Raw genomic sequence first — 19,787 nt, 5'->3', positions numbered from 1 at the left:
ATTCCCTGAGATAGTTTTTTAATTCCCTGCGATAGTTTTTAATTAAAACATTTAAATTAAAAATTTACTCATTTCCTGAGATAGCTTTTAATTAAAACATTTAAATTAAAAATTAACTCACAGCGGCCTAAAGCCTACAGCTAGGCCTAAAGCCTAGAACTAGGCGTCAAACTCTCCCTTCGTATCGTACCCCCGCGTGTGTGAAAGGGAGTTAATGTATAACAATGTTACATTCCCTGATGTTTTTAAATAGAAACATTTACATTTAAAGCTTTTACATTAATAATTAAAATTTAAATTAAAAATTAACTCACAGCGGCCTAAAGCCTACAGCTAGGCCTAAAGCCTAGAACTAGGCCTCAAACTCTCCCTTCGTATCGTACCCCCGCGTGTGTGAAAGGGAGTTAATGTTTAACAATGTTACATTCCCTGATGTTTTAAAATAGAAACATTTACATTTAAAGCTTTTACATTATTAATTAAAACATTTAAATTAAAAATTAACTCACAGCGGCCTAAAGCCTAGAACTAGGCCTCAAACTCTCCCTTCGTATCGTCCGATTAGGTGTAGCAACATCGCCCCCTACTGCAAACACTTGGCAGGACCCTACAAAATCCTTAACACTCTCTGACGCTTTCCTGGCTAAACAAGTGTAATAATACATTATGTTTATATTCTTTGGTTATTCGTTCCTACCAGCCCACCCCGCAGGGACCTGTTAAACATAGTGCCTCCTACTATTAGTGTCTCTGAGTGATTCACTACACAATGATTACAATTTTTTATCTAGAACTTTGTAAAGTGTTTGGAAAGCAAAACGAAATGCTGTATACAAGAAGACGCGGGGCTGCTCGGGTCCGGGATGAAGATGCCTCATGAAGAGTGAAGTCAAGCCTCAAGTCAGCATGGCCAAGCAGTAGCCCTCCTGGCTTGGCCACGCCAGTTGCTATCAGAGTGTCAGTGTTAGCGAGGATAGGTCGGTGGTGACCACCCTATGTGTAGCGTAATTACAAGCTGTGTTAATAAAAAGTGTTGCCTCCCTATAACAGTGTGTGCGCCTCTATCGAACCAAGAGGCAGATTCATGTAAATTTCAATCTTTTGTTCATAAGGTGGGAGAAATTAATACCAGATATTAACTTTTCGAGATTTTTTCATTGCAAAATTAGCAATAACATCTTGAAATGGTGTTTTTCTCATTCGTTCTTTTTGCCACTTAATTTGTTGGCTGCTCGTTTGTAATTTCTTTACAATGGGTAATAAGTCGGTGGCTCGTTGTAAGTGAGGCATATTACGCCTTAAAATAAGTGTGTATACACAATGTACATATATGTATGCACATGCATAATATACATACATTGATGTACATACATAATGTACATGCATAATGTGCATACATAATTTGCATACATGATGTTATACATGTTGCTTAACTTTGAAGGACCCAAACAATAATAGATATCCATTTTCTTGGTTCTTTCGGTAAAGTCACGTAGAAGGGAAGTAATAAAATAATAAAAATAAAACATAATAAAACAATTCTCACGACGTTTCGGCCACAACGTCACGCTACTCGAGATATCCATTGTAATGTATAAGAATACATTACAATGACGACATCTCATGTATCGCCTCCACAATTCTGGCTGTCGGCTGATGATGCTCGTGGTTATAATTACTGGCGAAACGTCACGCTACTCGAATTGTAAATGTTGCAGTGGGTTCACTCTCCAACACACCGGTTAACCGCCCGACCTTTGGAGGAGACGCCACTGGGGCACAGGCCGCCGGGAGAGTCCGAGAAACACCCTCCAGCAGCTCTTTTCGTTTCAGACCTCAAAGACATCCCGGGGTGCCCGTGGGGGCACCTGTTGTCAGGGGTGAGTCCCCTCGCTGTTCAGCGTCTTGGGCTCATTGTTGGTGGCCACGGTTTCGGACAAACCGCTGAGCCCTATCGACCTCGTTAGGACCGGACGAGGGTGCTACGGTGGCGTGATGTTAACTTCCTCGCCGAGTATACAGGCATTGCTGTGTATGTGGAGTTTGCGTGTCTCTCTCGCCGTGGTCGCGTGGATTTTTCTCTGAGATTTCCCGATTTTTCCACATTTAGAATCAACATCACGCGTTTAGAGTATTTGGCTGCTACGAATTTACACGTGATAAGCCACTTGGTTGAGCCATCATTTGTGGCCAAGTCGCCTCTGAAAAAGAGCTACATAACTCAGTGGGCCTTACATGGTAGATACAAAGTTGGTTTAGTTTAGAAGAGTGAAACGGAGGTTGGAGAGACTCCTGAACTGAAATTCGTGACGTTCTTTCTGGACCACCTGAACGAGACACTCCGGGCTTTGTTGATATTTAACTGCTATGTAAGCACACGTTTTGGGCTGTGATTATTTGGTGCTGGGAGGTTAACTAAATTTAGTTCAGAAAAACCGTCATCTCTGCCCGACTTTTGGGCTCGTGAATTTGTGTTGGGAGGTGGCTCTCGCCTGAGAGCCACGTGCAACGGTCAGCGCGCTGCGCCACGAACCCGACGACCCGAGTTCGATTCCAACTCACGGACGACACCCGTGGCGTTTAATCTGAACCGGTCCTGGGGCTCCCATAAGTTGACTCAGCCTGAAATGAGTACCTGGAGCGGTCTGTAAACATTGCTGCTGGGGAGACAAAGGCGGCCGGGCGTGGTGCTGGCCACCCACCCCCGTATGTGTCGTGCCGGCCTTCATAGGTGCTCACTAACAGCACTTGTCACAAGTCTGTCAAGGCTGTACGGGGGATATTTGTCTTTGTGGGCAACAAAAGGGAATTATTTTCGGTCGAAGGTGGACCAACCCTCACAGTTATGTCCCTTCTTGTAGTTTTATTTCGTTTCCTGGGTTTCGGTCACAGCTCCTGGTGTTTCGTTTTAGTTTCTTTTGGTTTTATGTTTAGTTTATTGTCACTTTCTCCGCACCTCCGATTAGCACGGTTGGCTACGTACGGTGCGAAAGAAGTTCAACTTGCATGAGTGGATGTAGGCGGGCGTGGGTGTCAATCCATCAGGATGGTACAAGTGTGTGCTCAGCCGTACAATCTGTGTGCCCCGTACACTCAGTGCCAGGGCGATTCAGAGTTGTTTATTGTCGTGTTCACCGGCTCGTTTCTCGTTAGTTTTTTACAGTTTATTTAGAATTGCCCTGTGTTGTTTTCTTCGCTGCGCAAAGGGGGCTCGTCAATCAACGTAGTATTTGCGACGTGGGCATTACCTCACTGCTAAATACTTGAACACGTAGGCCTATTTCATAGCTGTCAAACCCTTATCAGTGCCTACCTTATTACACACCAATTCAGACATTATTGGTCACCCCGTGCCCTAATAAATCTCAACTTGCATCTCACAAAGTCCCATCAAAAGGGAAAAACACAAACAAATAGACATTTACTTTGCCCGTATTGAAACGGCTGTACGGCGTATGGACCTGAAAACTCAATTTCCCTGTACCAAAACAGGGTTTAAAACCGTATGGGTTGGCCGGTACGATATTTTGACACATGATGGAAGTGCACGTAATCGTGAGTGAATATGGATTCGTCGCAGCGACACCGTCACACGCACAGTGTTCTCGAGACAATCATTGCGGAGCGATCCTCCCCGTTGAATGCAGCGGGGGGGGGGGGGGGTTCTTCGTGAACCGGTCAAAACATCCCAATGCGGGACCCTCATGAAAAAGTCTTAACACTCAAATGATACCAGTTCTAAATATTTATTCTGCTTTTTCTACCCAGGAAAGCCTCGCCGAGTCTCAAGATTCCCTTTTCAGGAGGGTTCTATGTTTTTTTCAGAGGGGGTGACGATTGCTGTTGAGTGTCGAGTAACGTGCAGGGCATTTTCATCTTTGGCAAATTTGGACTGATTCAAAGTTGGAGACCAGTGGCCTCCCCCCCCCCCCCATCTTCAAATGTTATGGGATCTTAAACGTCTGCTGTGAAACAATCGGCGCGTGTTATTACAGTTAATAGACATCCACAGGAATAAGCAGAGCAGCCTGCCGGATTCGAATCGTAACATGGTGGTGAGATGTTCATTACCTCGCCTGGTATGCAGGAGGTCGTGGGTTCGATCCCGATACGGATGCCTGTATATTTAGAGTTTGCATGTCTCTCCCCGTGGTCACGTGGATTTTTCTCCAGGTCCTCCGGTTTTTCCCTCCACATTTAGAAACATGCGTTTAGAGTATTTGGCTGCGATACATTTCCACGTGATGATAAGCCACTTCGTTGAACTATCATTTGTGATAGCCAGGTCGCTTATGAAAAAGAGCTACTACATAGCAGCTCAGTCGGTCTTACCTGGTAAAATAAAATAAAAACGGTTTAGTTTTAAGTTTACTTTTAACCTCTGCAACACGCGGGGAACGTCCTAGCGATGAGCCGTCTCACCACCCAAGCAGAATGTGGCCGCATGTTTTGAAGCTGCGAATGGCTCCCTATAGTCGTGTCTCTAGGCCCCGACTCTCCTTCACTCCGCGATTGTCTCACTTTGATTTACGACGTTTTCGTGTTCACCGTTCGCTCTTTACTTCAACGGAGGGCATTAACTCTTCAGCGGTGAGTACTTAACCACATCACGCAACACGGTGGTTTATCTTCATATTTTATTTCATAGTCTTCAGGGTATAGTAAATGTATCAAAAATATGTTTGATTTATTTTATTAGCGTTTTTAATGTTAGGTATCATTTAGAGGGTTGCTCGAGATGCATTACATAAGCTTTGCACTGTATTAGCGGCTAGCCAGACTTTTCAGCTCAGCGTACCAGGAGTGTGGCTGGCTGGCTGGGTTGCAATGCGAGATCAAAGCCACCCACCATCAGCGGCCTGGGGAGGCCGTCATCCAGCAGTGGGATGGCAAAGGCCTGTAAACTAGCATCACGGTACACGAAGCACAATGGGTACTGCCTCTCCACCCACTGTTCACACTTCACTGCACGACTGCATTATTTATCATTGCGCTCGTTTACCTGAGAAAGCCTCACCGAGTCTCAATAAACTGTTCAATTCTTCTGGACGGTCTGGCCAAGTTTTAGCAGTAGGGGGCCATGTTGCTTTGTGCATCTCGATCGAGTAATTTGCAGGTAATGTTTATATTTCGATGTTTGGCAAATACCAGTTACCTTGTTATGTTCAGCAAGCCCTCACCTAACCTCATGACACCTCGTCACACCTCGTCGCACCTCTTCCAACCTCATCAGACGTCATCAAAACGCATCTCACCTCATCACACATACTGTCCATCCTTTCATTCATTTTCGTTCACCCACAACACGTGTACCTCAATGAACAGCCTACACTTCATAAATTATGCTTGTCATGTTACTACCGACGGTCTAAAGTAAACCAATAGTTCCTCTTACACGAAATACAAAACCTCACTTCAAAATGTAAAAAATAAAGTCAATCTGCATTCAAACGTACATCACATGCAAACTGAAGCTGTTCGTATCGAGCAAAGGGCCGGCCGATAGGCTTCTGCGACCAAGTCAAGTCCGTTTCACGTGGCAGCGCCCTTCTCCAGACAAGCGTGCTCTGGGCAACCGTGCTTACACATCCAGAGCACTGCCACAGAGTAGCATGGCCCGCATGGGCCTTGTTGCGAGGAATGAAATGCGCTTCTCCCTCCTTGTCTTCTCCCCTCTTCGGAGCCTGGCGTAAGAGGGCCCCCTCCGGCACCTGGGGCCCCCTCCGGCACCTGGGGCCCCCTCTGGCCCGTGGGCCTCAGTGCAGTTGCACCGCCTGCATGCTCGACAGCTTCGCCCACTGGTGCAGGGGCTACCGAGAGAATGTTTTGAGTGTATCCCCACACAAAGGGGGTGGTGGGGGGTTATCAATTACAGTCATGCTACCCGCGGGCGAATCACTCGCAAACCCCCAGGGGCAGGTCTCCACAGGTCTTTACAGGTCTCCACTGAACGTGACCGACAGAGAGGATCTATGGCCCGAAGGCGCGAGACTGGCGCAGCCCTTGGTGTCCGCCATCGACTGCGATAAGCGTGCGTCTCCACCATTAGGGCACGGCGTGAAGAGGAACGCCTGCTGCTGCTGCTGTTGCTGCTGTTGCTGCGGTGATGATGATGATGAAGGTGGCTGCTGGTTCATGAGGACTCGCGTCGCCGTCGCGTCGTCTCTGTCGTCTGGCATGTCGATGCGAACCACGGGTCCCGTGCAGGCCGCCCGAGACGGCGGCGGTGGAGGCGATGTCGTGCCGTGAGTCACCACAGCCAGAGGGCTCCGGAGCTCAGAGGGGCGCCCGGTGTTGCCGCCGCCGCCATTGTTGCCGTTGTTGCCGCACGTCGCGTAGGTGATGAGGTTGTCGGCGTCGGTGCCGGAGCTGCCCTCGGCCTGGTCGCTCAGCGTGCTCACCTCCATGTGCAGGCTCTTCACGCTGCTCGACCGCCTCCGCCAGCTGTTGTGCCTGCTCCCACTGACGCGCACGCAGACGCGCGTTAGAGTCGACCGTGCTCGTAACACGCTCATGATTGGTCTATTTAAACTTCACCATTTTTATTTTACGAGGTAAGGCCCACTGAGCTAGCTATTTTTCAGAAGCGACCTGGCCACAAATTATAGCTCAACGAAGTGGCTTACCGCATGGAAATTTATCGCAGCCAAATATACTCTGCATGTTTACGACCATATTTATTTCTGGTCAACGCTGTCGACACCACGCCTCGCCATCGCCTCCTTCCTTCTGCACTGTTTTTTTTTAAAGAAATTAATTTTGGTTTAAAAGTGCATAGCTCCAGTGGCTTCCTAATGAAAGTTGCGTACCCTATCCTGCCATGAAAGCTGAGGGGGGTGGGGGGGAAACAGGCCACCTGTAAATGATTCGGAGCTCTACAATCGGGCCACAAGAACCCCATAAATGCTGTTATTTTAATACGAAGAATGTAAACAATCCATAATGCACGTTTTTTTTGGGTTAGATCGCATAAATATATATGTGTCGTTAGACCCGCCACCACCTGGTGTGCTGTACTCGTAACAAATTTGCATGTTCTATTAATGTGACAAACTTTACTAACTGGCTGTGTCTGGTGGTGGTGGGTTTAACGGCACATTTATATAATTACGCGATCTAACCCAATAAAAACTGTATTATATCTACTGTAATCACCCAGGAATGTCTGTCCTTAACGCTCGTAACGTCACTCCACATTGACCAGCCCCCCTCATTAGTAATCATGAGCAGGTGACGTCCTCCAAATGGACACCCCCCCCCCCCATTATTATTACCTACTATAATGAGCCAAGAATGTCTGTGTGCATCGCTCGTGACGTCACTCCACGCTCCACGCCCTCCTCATTAATAATCATGAACAGGTTCAAAGAAAATAACAAAAAAACTACAACGTTTCGATCGCAACACACTCGTGTTGCGATCAAAACGTCGTAGTGACTTTACCGAAAGACCCAAAGAATATGAATTCCTGCAGTCACGAAAACTTTAAGTCAAGAATCATGAACAGTGACGTCACTCCACATGGAGCACCCACCCCCTCATTAATAATCATTATAAGGTGACGTCCTCCAAATGGACACCCTCCCCCATTCATATTAATTAGCAGCTGACGTCACTCCACGTGGGGGGCCGAGGTGCCTCCTCCCCCCTCCTCGGCGTCAACTCACAACCCTCACGACGAAGGCGGAACCCTCACGTCACACGATCTCCGTCACGCTACTGAGACATCGAAGTAAAAAGGACGTCATGATGAGCAAGGGATTATAACCTTTAAATGAATTAGTTCTGTGTCACCGCACCCTTACAAATTGCACACGCATGAATGCTATGAATATCACGTCAAGGTCTGCTTTTTGCTTGCAAGTTTCAAATTTACTGCAATACACTCGTCCTTTGACGGGCAAAAGGCTATGGATGATATTGGTCGCCAAAGCCTATGTGTTAAACCAATGCAGACAATAATACTTTAACGAATTCATGTCCCCGTCTGACACTACAGCGACGCTCCTTAATCACCGCCAATAAACTCGTCACTCCCCGCCCACCTCCCCCCTGCCCTCATGAATCTCGTGAGTTAAGTGATGCAGCCAACAGAGCGGAAGGGAGCAATGCCCGTAAAGTGTGAGGGAATCTAAGCGATGCAGAAACATGCTAAAACAATTAGAGAGAAAACTTGGGTTATGAAATACATTTACACAGGAGTACAGTTTATCCCCACAGCTAGGGTTTGGGGTAGTAAATCAAACCTAGATCTTATGTTTGTTCAAGATTTGGGACATCTTATTGGCAACCCCTGCTATGTATGGGAAGGTGATGGTTTTGATTGGGTCTTCAGATGGTTCTTTCCCAACGGTTGGGGTGATAGCTTTACGGATTGTGTAGTCCGAATACCCATTCATCTTGAGGGCTTGGTGTATGTGCTCCAGTTCACTGGCTAGGTGGTGATGGTCACTGAAGATTTTGTCCAACAAGGATTGAATACTGATGTACCTGCCCTGGTTAGACACTGCCTCACCAACACTTACTTCACCTGGAATGGAACATTCTACAAACAAGTTGAAGGTACCCCAATGGGTTCTCCCTTATCTCCAGTTGTAGCCAATGTTTTAATGGAAAATTTTGAGACAGATGCCATCCAGGCATCCACTCTACGTCCTTCCTTGTGGAAGAGATACATTCGTCAACTGGCCACATGTCCTACCAGCGTTGGGCCAATTCTTCAACCACATCAATTCCATACACCCCGCCATCAAATTCACCATGGAGGACGGCAAGTTACCATTCTTGGATGTTTTAATCGAAAAGAGACCAGATGGCTCAATGGGACACTCTGTCTACAGGAAAGTCACCCATTTGGATGCCTACCTAAAACCCGACTCCCACCACCATCCAGCCGAGAAGAATTCCCTCATCAAAACTCTACACCAGGGGTCCCCAACCCCTGGGCCGTGGCCCGGTACCGGTCAGTGGCCTGTTAGGAACCGGGCCGTACAGCAGGAGGTGAGCGGTGGGCGAGCTGGAGAGCTTCTTTGAAAAGGGGGAAAGACCCAATGATGAACCCCCCCCCCCCGGTCCGTGAAAAAAATTGTCTTCCACGAAACCGGTCCCTGGTGCCAAAAAGGATGGGGACCTCTGCTCTACACCATAGAGCTCGTTGTATTTCCGACCATCACCAGCTTTACCGAAAGACCCATAGAATATATATGGGTAATATTTGTCTTTACATAAGGGGACGAGGGGGGGCAGAGGGAGGGGGTCTATTCAGCTCTGGTGTCCTGAGGGCAATCGCGCCCAGCTCCTGCCCCCGTCTGCACCACCAGTGCTCAAAGCCCGAAGCTTCTTTACAGTTGCTTTGTAAATATTCACCTATCTGGGCCGCACAAAACACCGACATAACACCTGCCTCCAACACCTGCTGTTTAACACTCGAGTTCAGCTCCCTACTCGGCCTTTGAACCACAGCTATCAACAACAACAGGAGCTGCTTCGGGGCCCTCTTTGTACCCAGGGACACGGGGCGGTAGTGGCTGAGCGAGCGGGCTACAGAGTCACGAGCCCTGCAAGTCCTGGACAACTGCCAACTGGATCCATCATCCTTCATGAGACAGCAAAACGGCTACCACTTTGTGGGCAGCTGGAAGTGGTAGTCTTACAGAGAGACTTAAGATCAGAAGTGACCTGGCCGTAAATGATAGCTCAACGAAGCGGCTTATCGTGTGGAAATTGATAGCAGCCAAATACTCTAAACGCACGTTGATGAAGGGAGAAAAACCCGAGGACCCGGAGAGAAATCCACGCGACCACGGGGAGAACAAGCAAACTCCAAATATACAGGCGTCGTCAGGGTCGGGATCGAACCCACGACCTCCTGCATACCAGGCAAGGTAGTTAACATCGCAGCACCGTGGAGCCCAATGTAGACCTGCACACGCCGTGTGCTGATCATGGGGGTTATCTAACCATACTTCACTGCACAGAAGCTCATCCACACACACACGCACACACCTGCGCGTGCCGAGACGGAAGAGCAGCGACGAGATGATGAAGAGGAGGCAGATGAGCAGTGTGAGTCCACTCCAAAACCCGATGACGATGGAATCTGGACAATATGAAGAGTCACAGGGTCGGCTATTAAAGAGGAATTAAATTTGTATTTCAAGTTCATCACCAGCCATGTACAAACCACTGCTGGATGGCGAAACGACAATGTAATATAAAGAAAGCTGTTTTGTCAACCCCCTGCTGGATGAGGGTCTCCCCACACAGTGCAGATCGTGGGGGTTATTTGACCATACTTCACCATGGTCAGTGCAGGTCGGCAAAGGCAAGGGGAGCACAGTGTTAGAAGTAGAAGCAACAATGTATTTTTCTGCACTGCCCTCCGCCGCCCCCGCCACGTAGCCCAGCAGCAGCAGCACGGCAGTCACCCATCCAAACGCAATTTGGGCTCAACCCCGCTGAGCTTTGGAGAGCGGCGCACTCCAGGCTACTTGGTCAAGTTCTCCTAGATCAACTAGCCCTCAAGCGGGCACCCGGTCCAGCCTGCAAGACACCGTGGAGGTACCGCCGCCTTGTGCACCGCGCCAGGCCGCGCGAGGCTGCGCCAGGGCGCCTGCTGTGACGGGCCGAGAGGGGCCAGTGTCCAAGTCGATTTCGTTTGACTCGAGGCGAGAGCTCGAGAGACCGGGGTGAGAGTCTCGTCGGCGAGGGCGGCGCGGGTCACCGACATGACAAACGCAATCGTGTAAAACCAAAACGTAGAGCAGCGGAACAAAGCAAAATAAAAACACAACACAACCAGTCTGGCAGAACTCAAGATCCCACACGGAAGTAAAACGGATTCAACATCTTGGCACGACGGCAGAAGCGCTGTCGCCCGGGGGCGGCAGCTTCGCCAATGCTGCCGATGATGGAGTGCATCGCCGCTCCTTTGCCAAATATCGTGCCGACTGAAAAAGTTGACCATGGGTCGGATATGGCTCGTCAACGAGCGCGTCCCGTGCTGGGTGGGTGCGTGAGCGTTGCGGCGAGCGGGTGGAAGGGATGGGACGAGTGCGGGTGGTGCTCGCGTTCCGTACATCTGTTCACCGTGAGGTCGTCGAAGGAAATCTCATCGTATTCGTAGTAGTACTCGTACTCCAGAGACTCGTCCTGGTGCGGGTAGCTGGCGTTGGGAAGCCTGTTTCCTGGCATAGTTGTCCCCACTCCGAGGGAGCTGCGCGCACACACACACAAAGACAAAGATCCCCCATATAGCCTTATCAGACTGTTGCGGTAAGTGCTGTTAGCGAGCACCTATGAAGCCACACGAGGGGGTGGGTGGCCAGCACCACGCCGGGCCGCCTTTGTCTCCCAGCTGAGTGATGTTTAAACACCGCACCAGATACTCATTTGAGGCTGAGTCCACCTAGGAGTGGCCCAGGACCGGTTCAGATATCCTCCATTGTTATTGGTCATGAATGGGAATCGAATTCTGGGTCGCCTGGTTTGTTTGCACAGTTGGCTAACCAACGTTAAGTCCTCTTATCAGCGGACGTGTGGTTAGAACCGATTACCCACAATCGAGTCGTTTCATCCGAGCGTAGAAGAACAAAGTCGGATTAATGTGGCGCTTCCGGGAGAATCATTCCGAGTGACTCATCCATGGATAAGCACGGATGATATGAAGCAGTAACCACTGCTTCACACACACACACAAAGACAGCAATCTCTCATTTATGTTTCATCATGCGTAAGCGCAAATGCAATTTAGCGAGCACCTGCGGCGGCCGGCATATCACGTGAGGGCGTGGAGTGGCCAGAAATCATCGTAACGTGCGCGCACACGAAACAGGTACGCTTACACAAGAATGGGCAGGCAAACACATGGGCAAAATATGTACGTATGCCTGACGCATCGCGGGCGATCTTATTTTTAGACAACTGGAATGGCGTAAGCGGCGAAGGGTACAACGCTATTATAGCCCCGTGGTGGCCGTGGGGCTTGTTTGACCTCGCCTCACCGCGCCGGTCAGCGCGCGTGGGGGTTGGCGAACCGGCGGAGGCGTCGCTCACCACCGGCGTGAGCCGCGCGGGGTTCGAGGCGCCAGTGCGTTAACCGCTGTCGCGCCACAACTCCGCCGCGTTAGATTGCCCCTGCTGCCTTGAACGTCCTCAAATTGGAACTGTGACAGGACAACCTTGCTCGTGTCGTCCTAGGGGTCCACCATCTACGACGTGACCCAGCCACCGCTCCTCCTCCGTACCCTTCATTGGCTCCTTTCTGCCAGCAGGACAAATGATGAAGCTGCGCCTGCCTTTGTCATCGCGCCTTCACCACCGGTTCCCCACCACAATTCCTTGCCTCACTCACACCTGTCAACCCCTTATCAGTGCCCAACCTTATGACAGACCAATTCAGACCTTAGTGGTCACCCCGTGCCCTTACAAATCTCAACGTTCATCCTACAAAGTCCCATCACAAGAGAGAAACACAAATAAAGACAAAAAAATTGCCCGTACTGAAACGGCTGTACACCCTATGGACCTGACAACTCAATTTCCCTGTGAGTATATGGATAAACCGTATGGGTTGACAGGTATGCTCACTACTCTCGCCCTGCACCGAACACTCACAGTAGAAGCCGACGCAGCAGCGTCACTCAAAATTTGCTTCAAAGGTCTCACACTTTTACAGCCTCACATCGGTATACACTAAATTACCACACACTACACTATACATTACACTACTATACACTCCACTATACACTACTATATACTAAACTACTATACACACTACACTACTTTACACTACACTATACAAAACACTACTATACACTCCACCATACACTACTATATACTACACTACTATACAATACTATACACTACTACACACTACACTACTATACACTACACTACTTTACACTATGCTATACAAAACACTATTATACACACACTACACTATACTGTTACAGCCTCACGTCGGTTCTCTGTTTTCAACCTCCTCGGTGTGGAACTCTATCCTGCTTTGCACATCCGCAACATCAAATGCACTCCGACTTTCAAGAAACATCTAACGGCCTCCTCTATCTGTCTGGGTCAGGCTCTCGAGCATCCCTGAGCTTGGCTCCGCGCCTCTGAGTTGTTGACTTGTCTGCAGAATCTGGTGCGTTATAAATGTCATCATCATCATCGTTATGATTTGAGTGGTAAAACGTCCCACACGAGTCGATACCGGTGCGTAGCTGCGCGTGTTCTCCCCGAGGACGCGTTGGCTTACTCTGGGCAGCCCTCCCACGTGTGGCAAAAACAGCCATTCGATGGTATCGGCCAAAGATCCTCACCCCAGTGCAGGATCCTCGTGAAAAGGTGCCCTGGGGCTCAGAGGGGTCCATTCCCCTTTGGGGGCTTTTTGACGATTTGACCGGCGTGCCGGTCTGCCGCGACTGCCGCGATTGGCTGTCGTGGCCAACTCGTGGGGCTGGCAAGCGGTCGCAAGAGCACAAGGATAAGAATCGCCACGCTCGTACCTGAAGCTCATCGTGGCCACAGCTCAGGAGGCCGCATGAAGCTTTGCTAGAAGCTGCTACGATTAACAAAAGGTGTTTGCGTAAAAATACTTAAAGTTTAATTCTATATTAATAACTGTAGCTCACAACAACACACTCACTCGCCACACTGGAGATCACCTCGCTTCTCTTTCTGCTCACTCACCCGCTCCACTCTGATATTCACTCCCATCGTCTCCCCCCCCCCCAAACTCTTATCACAATAACAATTGACCTTGCTCAATTAGAGAGGCACACTTCGCACTCTTCTTACCGATTGCAACTGCGACACGAGCGCCGCTTCATTGCTTGCCCCTTGACGTTCTGAGCCTGTGGGCGCCCCGTGCTCAGCAACCACATTTTAAAATAACAACAACAACGACCGAGGCGAATGGATGCGTGACACCAGGCCCCTGGGTTACGGGGGGGGGGGTGCGGTGTGCACGCGGTCGCCAGGGCGCCGCGTCTGTTGCTCATAACTCTCTGGCGACCCTGCTGTTGCAGTGGAACAGCGAGCCCGAGGCTCACGGAGGCCGCGTGCGAGCAACAGGAGAGCGAGAAAGCGACAGGACAGGGCACGCCTGCAACACGCTGTAGGCTCTCACGCACTAGCGCACACCAAGCAATAAGTAGCGGGAGTGGTAACAATATCTCACCGTGTCCGTCCAGTGCTTGCCGAGCCCCTTTGGCTTACGGTTGCCGAACGAATACATTGTAAGGTGACGCTCATTGCACACAAAGTGCTTGCCAACAACTGAACCACGTTGCCTCGCTCATCTCGTCAAGGAGCATAAACCATCATGACGCAAACTCCGGCGGTCATCCTCGCAGCGGCGGCTTTTGGCTCGTCATAGAACAAAGACGGTCACCGCATCGCGCGCTTTCAGATGCGCTTCTGCGGCCGTATGGAACGTTCTTCCTTCCGATATTAGGAAGCCATTGGAGCTATGCACTGTTAAATCATCTAGATTGCAAACACATTTCTTTAGAACTGCTTTTTGTGTTTAGTTTGTTGTCCTTTCCCCGCACCTCCCATTAGCACGATTGGCTATGTACGGTACGAAAGAAGTTCAACATACATACAATAATGTATACATTTGTCAAGTGACGCATTTTTTCCATAGCTCCCAATGCGCCCTATATAGGAAAAGCATGAAATAAACACAACCTGCAGGGTAAACGGCCAGAACATGGAGGGGAAAAGGCCTGTTTAAAGAGGTGGGTTTTCCAAGACGGACTAAAATAAATCTGACCACTCTGACTGCCTTACAAGCAAAGGCACAAAGTGTAGTTCCAAAGCTTGCGAGCGACACAGTGGCAAAAGCGCGATCAGCCCTGCAGGAACAGAGCCTTGTCCTTGGAGTCCTTAGCAGAGAAGGCGATCCCAAGATCTCAGGAACCTCGTTGGAGAGTAAACGCGGACCGGTTCCTGTAAATATTGCAGGGCTAAGCCCGAAGTGCATCACGGCTCAAATGAGCATTGAGGTCCTAGATTTGAAGCTTTCGTGACTGCAAGGATTCATACTCTTAGGTTTTTTTCGGTAAAGTCACGTAGGTGAAAAATAATAATAAAATAATAATAAATCACGACGTTTCGGAGGCAACACAAGTCTCCGTCTTCAGGTGGGACCGTCACAGCTACAGTTGATACAGTAAATTTGGCTGTGACGGTCAAACCTGTGTTGCCTCCGAAACGTCGTGATTTATTATTATTTTATTATTTTATTATTATTTTTTACCTACATGACTTTACCGGAAAAAAACCTAAGAGTAGGAGCATTGAGGTATCGGTGCTCATCTCCCGGTTACAGCCCTGCAGAGTGGTGGTGGTTCAATCCACAGGACAAGTAGGTTCATGTCTCAATGTAACTAGGGTTAACTCTCCATTTAACTAGGGTTAACTCTCCATTCAACTAGGGTCAACTCTCCATTTAACTCCAGGGTCAATTCTACATTTAACTAGGGTCAACTCTCCATTTAACTCGAGGGTCAATTCTACATTTAATGAGGGCCAACTCTGGGGCTCATGTGAGGGAGGGCCACAGCCTGGATTAAGTAACAACATGCATTAGGTAAATCAAGTCAGGCTATAAAACGTGTTTCTTGCCAGATGTACGTAGCCTTGGGGTGGAAAACACCGTGTGGCTGTTTTCTCTTAAAACGAATCGGACGACTTGCGGTCCCGTAGGACCCGAGGGAGACTGACCCTCGGCGGGAGGGGAGCAACTCCGGGCGGTTAGTCCGCAACTCGATAGTCCACCGGCGGGTACTTGAGGTGGGGAAAAAGCCACCGCGGTATCTGGAGGAAACGCGCCTCGTACGAGCAGAAAACAGTGAAACGTCCGCACGGACGGGCACTGAACCCACCTGCTGTGCTTGCCAACTCACGGCCCAGTGGGTTTTGGAGTGACACACGTCGGCGCGGTCCACCAACCCGTGACTTTCAAATCGCAGGTGCGCGCACCGCCACCTCCTCCACCCGTGCCTGGAAGGTTCTGTGTTGAAGTTACACAACGGACAGTGCTGTACTCTCTGGTTTTTTCGGTAAAGTCACGCAGGTAAAGGATTAAAATAAATTAAATCACGACGTTTCGGGCGCGACACAAGCGTCCTTCTTCAGGTGGGGACAACGTAGCAAAAGCACACCGCTTAAGTGTGTCTCAGAGGTGGCTGTGACGAGTAATTATATAGTCGCGGGGGGATGGGGGGAGGGGGCATGGTGAGTGTGGCGGGGCAGGGTGTGGGCCGGGAGGTAGCGTTGCGTACCCCGAGCAAGGATTGGAGTTCAAACTGAGGCTTTGTAATGTCGATGGTGGAAGTAGATAAGCCGCCTTTTGGTATGCTGCCAGGTAAATTAGTAAAGAGTTCAAACTGAAATGTGCAGCCTAAAAAACAACGTGTGGTAATGTGGGGTAACAGACTGGTAGTATGGATATGTTTATAAAATTAAATCTAAACTAGCACGGCAGCTAAAGTTTAACTTGGTTAATTACATCATTCCACTAATTGCTCAATTTGAATCCATCATCTCGGTTAAAGTTACGTCTATGTTTGTGTATCTAGATGGCTTCATGGATGCACAAGCTAAGCTAAAGAAGACCAAAACAACAGCGTGTGGTAATGGTGATGGTAGTGTGTGAAGCTGGGGGTAACAGGCTGGGGACATGGATATGTTTTTGACAATGAAATCTAAACTGGCTGTCTAGCAGTAATCGGCACGGCAGCTAACGTTTGACTTTGTTAATTACATCCTTCCAATGATTGCTCAATCTGAATCCATCATCTCGGTTGAAGTTGTGTCTATGTTTGTATATATGGATGGCTTCATGGACAAATCTTTGGTAGTAACCTGGAGGTTTACAGAGTACCTTGGTATCGGAGAACACAATGTCATGAGAACTCGCAGTGTTATAACAGTAGTCAGCTATGGCCGAAGAATTCGTTCTGCATGTTTCAAATCCGACTTGTGCTCGCGAATGCGATCAGAAACATGTCGTTTCGTTTCCCCTATATAACAATCCCCACAAGTGCAACTCAGTTTGTAGATACCAGGGTACTGTAAGTCAAGAATGACATCCTTTACGGATGGGATCAGATCACGAATCTTGTGTACTGTACTGAATCGGACCTGGATCTTGTGTTTTTTTTAATTTTGGAAATCTTTTTGGTCACGCCTGCTATGCATGGCAGTGCCGTGGTTACAAGCCCGTATATCACACCACTGCTCGATGAAGGACCCCTCCACCCCCATCCCCCACCACGTCCATGATAATGAAATATTCAGATTCTGATATTGTTGCTGGTCACTGGGGTTGCGAAAGTGGGTTGGTGAAGAGGGCCAGTTCAAACACCCGACGGCCACCGATGTTCACCCTAGCCGGGAATCAGATGTCGCAAAATTCCTACCGAGAGTCAGCGTCCTGATCCCAAGCATTGCCCAACCAGACGTTGCAATGTCGCAGAACCTCTTTGTCAATCCGCTGCTGGATGAGGGCCTCTCCGCGTCACACGGATCAAGGGGTTAGTCTGACCATGCTTCACCGCTCCGGTCAGTGCGGGTTGTTGAAGGTGCCGTAGAACTACATAACACAATTAGAGCAGTTTTTTGCAATGCACGGTCGTGAGAGTATGTGCCTCAGTAAGATCACCTATGACAACGACCTGTTCTATGCACGGTGGTGGTGGCCCACCGTCACAACACTTTTCAGGCTCAGCCCTGCTTAGCCTGCGAGAGCTGATGAGATCGGAGGCGCATTCGGGATGAATTGGAAAGCCGGTGAACATATGCTGGCGCATCATTGTCATATGGCTGGGAATCGGTGGACCAACCCTTGCCATGTGGTTACAAGCGTTGGACCAACAAGGTGCCACGTTTACTGGAGAGCCGCAGCATCGCAGATTGCATAACGTGGCACTGCAGCGGGGGAGGTGCATTGGAATCCAAGCAAAATAAAACAGACGCATCGCTCGCGAGGACAGAGCGCGTCGGGACTGGTGACGTGCAAGGCGTGCCTTCGATAGCAGTGCTCCATGAGTTAACCCGGAGCACCTGTTTCTTCAATCAGCAAATGCCACACAGTGTGTCAGCATTGCCTGCAGGCATTCGCGTGCCAACGCAATGCGGCACATGTCACGCTCCACCGAGCCGACCTGGGCACTGCCAAAGGAATGTGGAATTTACACTACTACCACCACCCGGTAGACACCAGTGGATATTAGCATTGCCCCATTGCTTGTTTGAACGTGAAATACTTTTGGCTGGCAGCTGGCACCGAGGTGAGAGCTCTGAGCCAGCACAGCTGAAACCCTCGGTTCAATTCCAGCACTCAGTTGTTTTGTGATTTAAACGTGGTTCTCAAGGTTAATGAGTTGGCCGTCTCAGCCCAGACACAAATGACTGTACTGGGAAAAACACGTATAAATGTGCCTTTTAGCTTCAATAAATATGCAAAAAATTCCAGCTGTAATAATGTAAGTTCTTGATCTAGAAGTTGCTCTGAAAGCCAAATCCACGGGGCTGTTCTCCAACACAGGGTTGATACACTGCTCAGTGAGAGATCCGAGTGGATTCTCCATCTCGTGCCATGACACAACACTTGTATTCTTCTTCTACGTTTAGTGCATGGCCAGTACATGTAGATTATACATCCAGGTTTAAGTTTGCGAGCCATGCGATAGCTTCGGGAGCGGCGCGACCAGCACTTTCCAGTCCACCGAAGAGTGGGCATAGAATGCAGCTGCTTGTGATACGGTCCATTGTTTTGGTTTTGGGTGGCCGCAGTCACGCAATGGGTCATCTGTAAATTTTCACAGTTGCTGTCCTGAAGCGGTTGATGGTAGCACCACAGTTTTCTTGGCAGATCAAAGCCATGCAGAGTGGTGGTGAAGGTTTCAATTGGTATCCATTTGCAGAACTCCATAGTTGTTGCCAGTGGTCCTTCGGCTGACCCTGCTTCAAGTAATTTTCTCGCGCAATCCCAGATTTCTTTTATGGGGATCTCAGAAGAGGTCGTGGAGGGTCGAGCAGCAGGTCCTGGTGTAATGGGAGGTCTATGCCTCGTTGTATTTTTCCCAGTTGGTTTGATGTCGCGGCATCCCCGGCGGATATTACGCTGACTTAATATGAGTCAAAACAGGTGAAGCCATTCGGTGAGAGTGCATTTCACTTGTGCCCGTTATTGCTTGAAGGATGTTATTGATCTGGACGTCCAAATTCTTGATGCCCAGTCTGGCACGCATTCCTCAGCACTGGAGAATACGTTGGCGAGGGCGGGCAGAGGTAGAGTGTTGGTGGCGGCTGCCCGCGTTGTGATGGCCAGTGTTTGAATCAGAGCTCCCTCTGCTTTCTGTTCTTCGCACGCGCCTTTTCGATCTGCTTTTTGAATGTGAGGCGTGTGTCTCATGTTATGCCTGAGTATTTAGAGTACCGCTCGTTTTTTGACAGGGTCACCGCAGAAAGTTACTTCCAACTGGCCGTTTATGTCCTGGTTATTGAGATGGTGGATTGGTCTTTCCGTCCGTGTGTCGATGGACTTGAGGCTTGTTTCTCGTGTGACCATTGTTATGTTGTCTGCATAGACAAATGTACAGGATGATGTCTTCAGCAGGTCACTGGTGAAGATGTGAGAAGAGGATCGGAGTCGGTACCGATCCCTGTGGTGAGCCGTCGATGATGGTTTTTGTACGGCTGACGTTTTCCGGTTAAAGTGTACCCACGTGTTCCGGTTGCCAAACATCGAGTCCAGCAGCTTCAACGTTGAG

General features: G+C 49.2%; 1 protein-coding gene across 3 annotated transcripts in view; it reads right to left on the bottom strand.

Moving 5' to 3' along the window:
- Window positions 1-4,342: 4,342 nt before the first annotated feature.
- The window catches only part of LOC144948580 (uncharacterized), a 38,385-nt gene continuing 22,940 nt past the window's right edge, over window positions 4,343-19,787 (bottom strand). For 2 of the 3 annotated variants that reach the window (XM_078878151.1, XM_078878150.1), the window contains exons 2-4: window positions 11,079-11,215; window positions 10,006-10,099; window positions 4,343-6,462 (exon numbers count right to left, since the gene is read on the bottom strand). In XM_078878151.1, the coding sequence (XP_078734277.1) occupies window positions 5,934-6,462; window positions 10,006-10,099; window positions 11,079-11,193 (738 nt within the window). In that variant the 5' untranslated portion in view covers window positions 11,194-11,215 and the 3' untranslated portion in view covers window positions 4,343-5,933. Of the gene's footprint in view, window positions 6,463-10,005; window positions 10,100-11,078; window positions 11,216-13,800; window positions 13,835-19,787 lie in introns of those variants that run through there. The other variant, XM_078878149.1, reaches the window with a different exon arrangement.

The sequence above is a fragment of the Lampetra fluviatilis genome, chromosome 50 (genome assembly GCF_964198595.1).
Source record: "Lampetra fluviatilis chromosome 50, kcLamFluv1.1, whole genome shotgun sequence".
Lineage (NCBI taxonomy): Eukaryota > Metazoa > Chordata > Hyperoartia > Petromyzontiformes > Petromyzontidae > Lampetra > Lampetra fluviatilis.
Note: the sequence above shows the minus strand (reverse complement) of the source record. Positions and strands in the feature narration are given on the sequence as shown.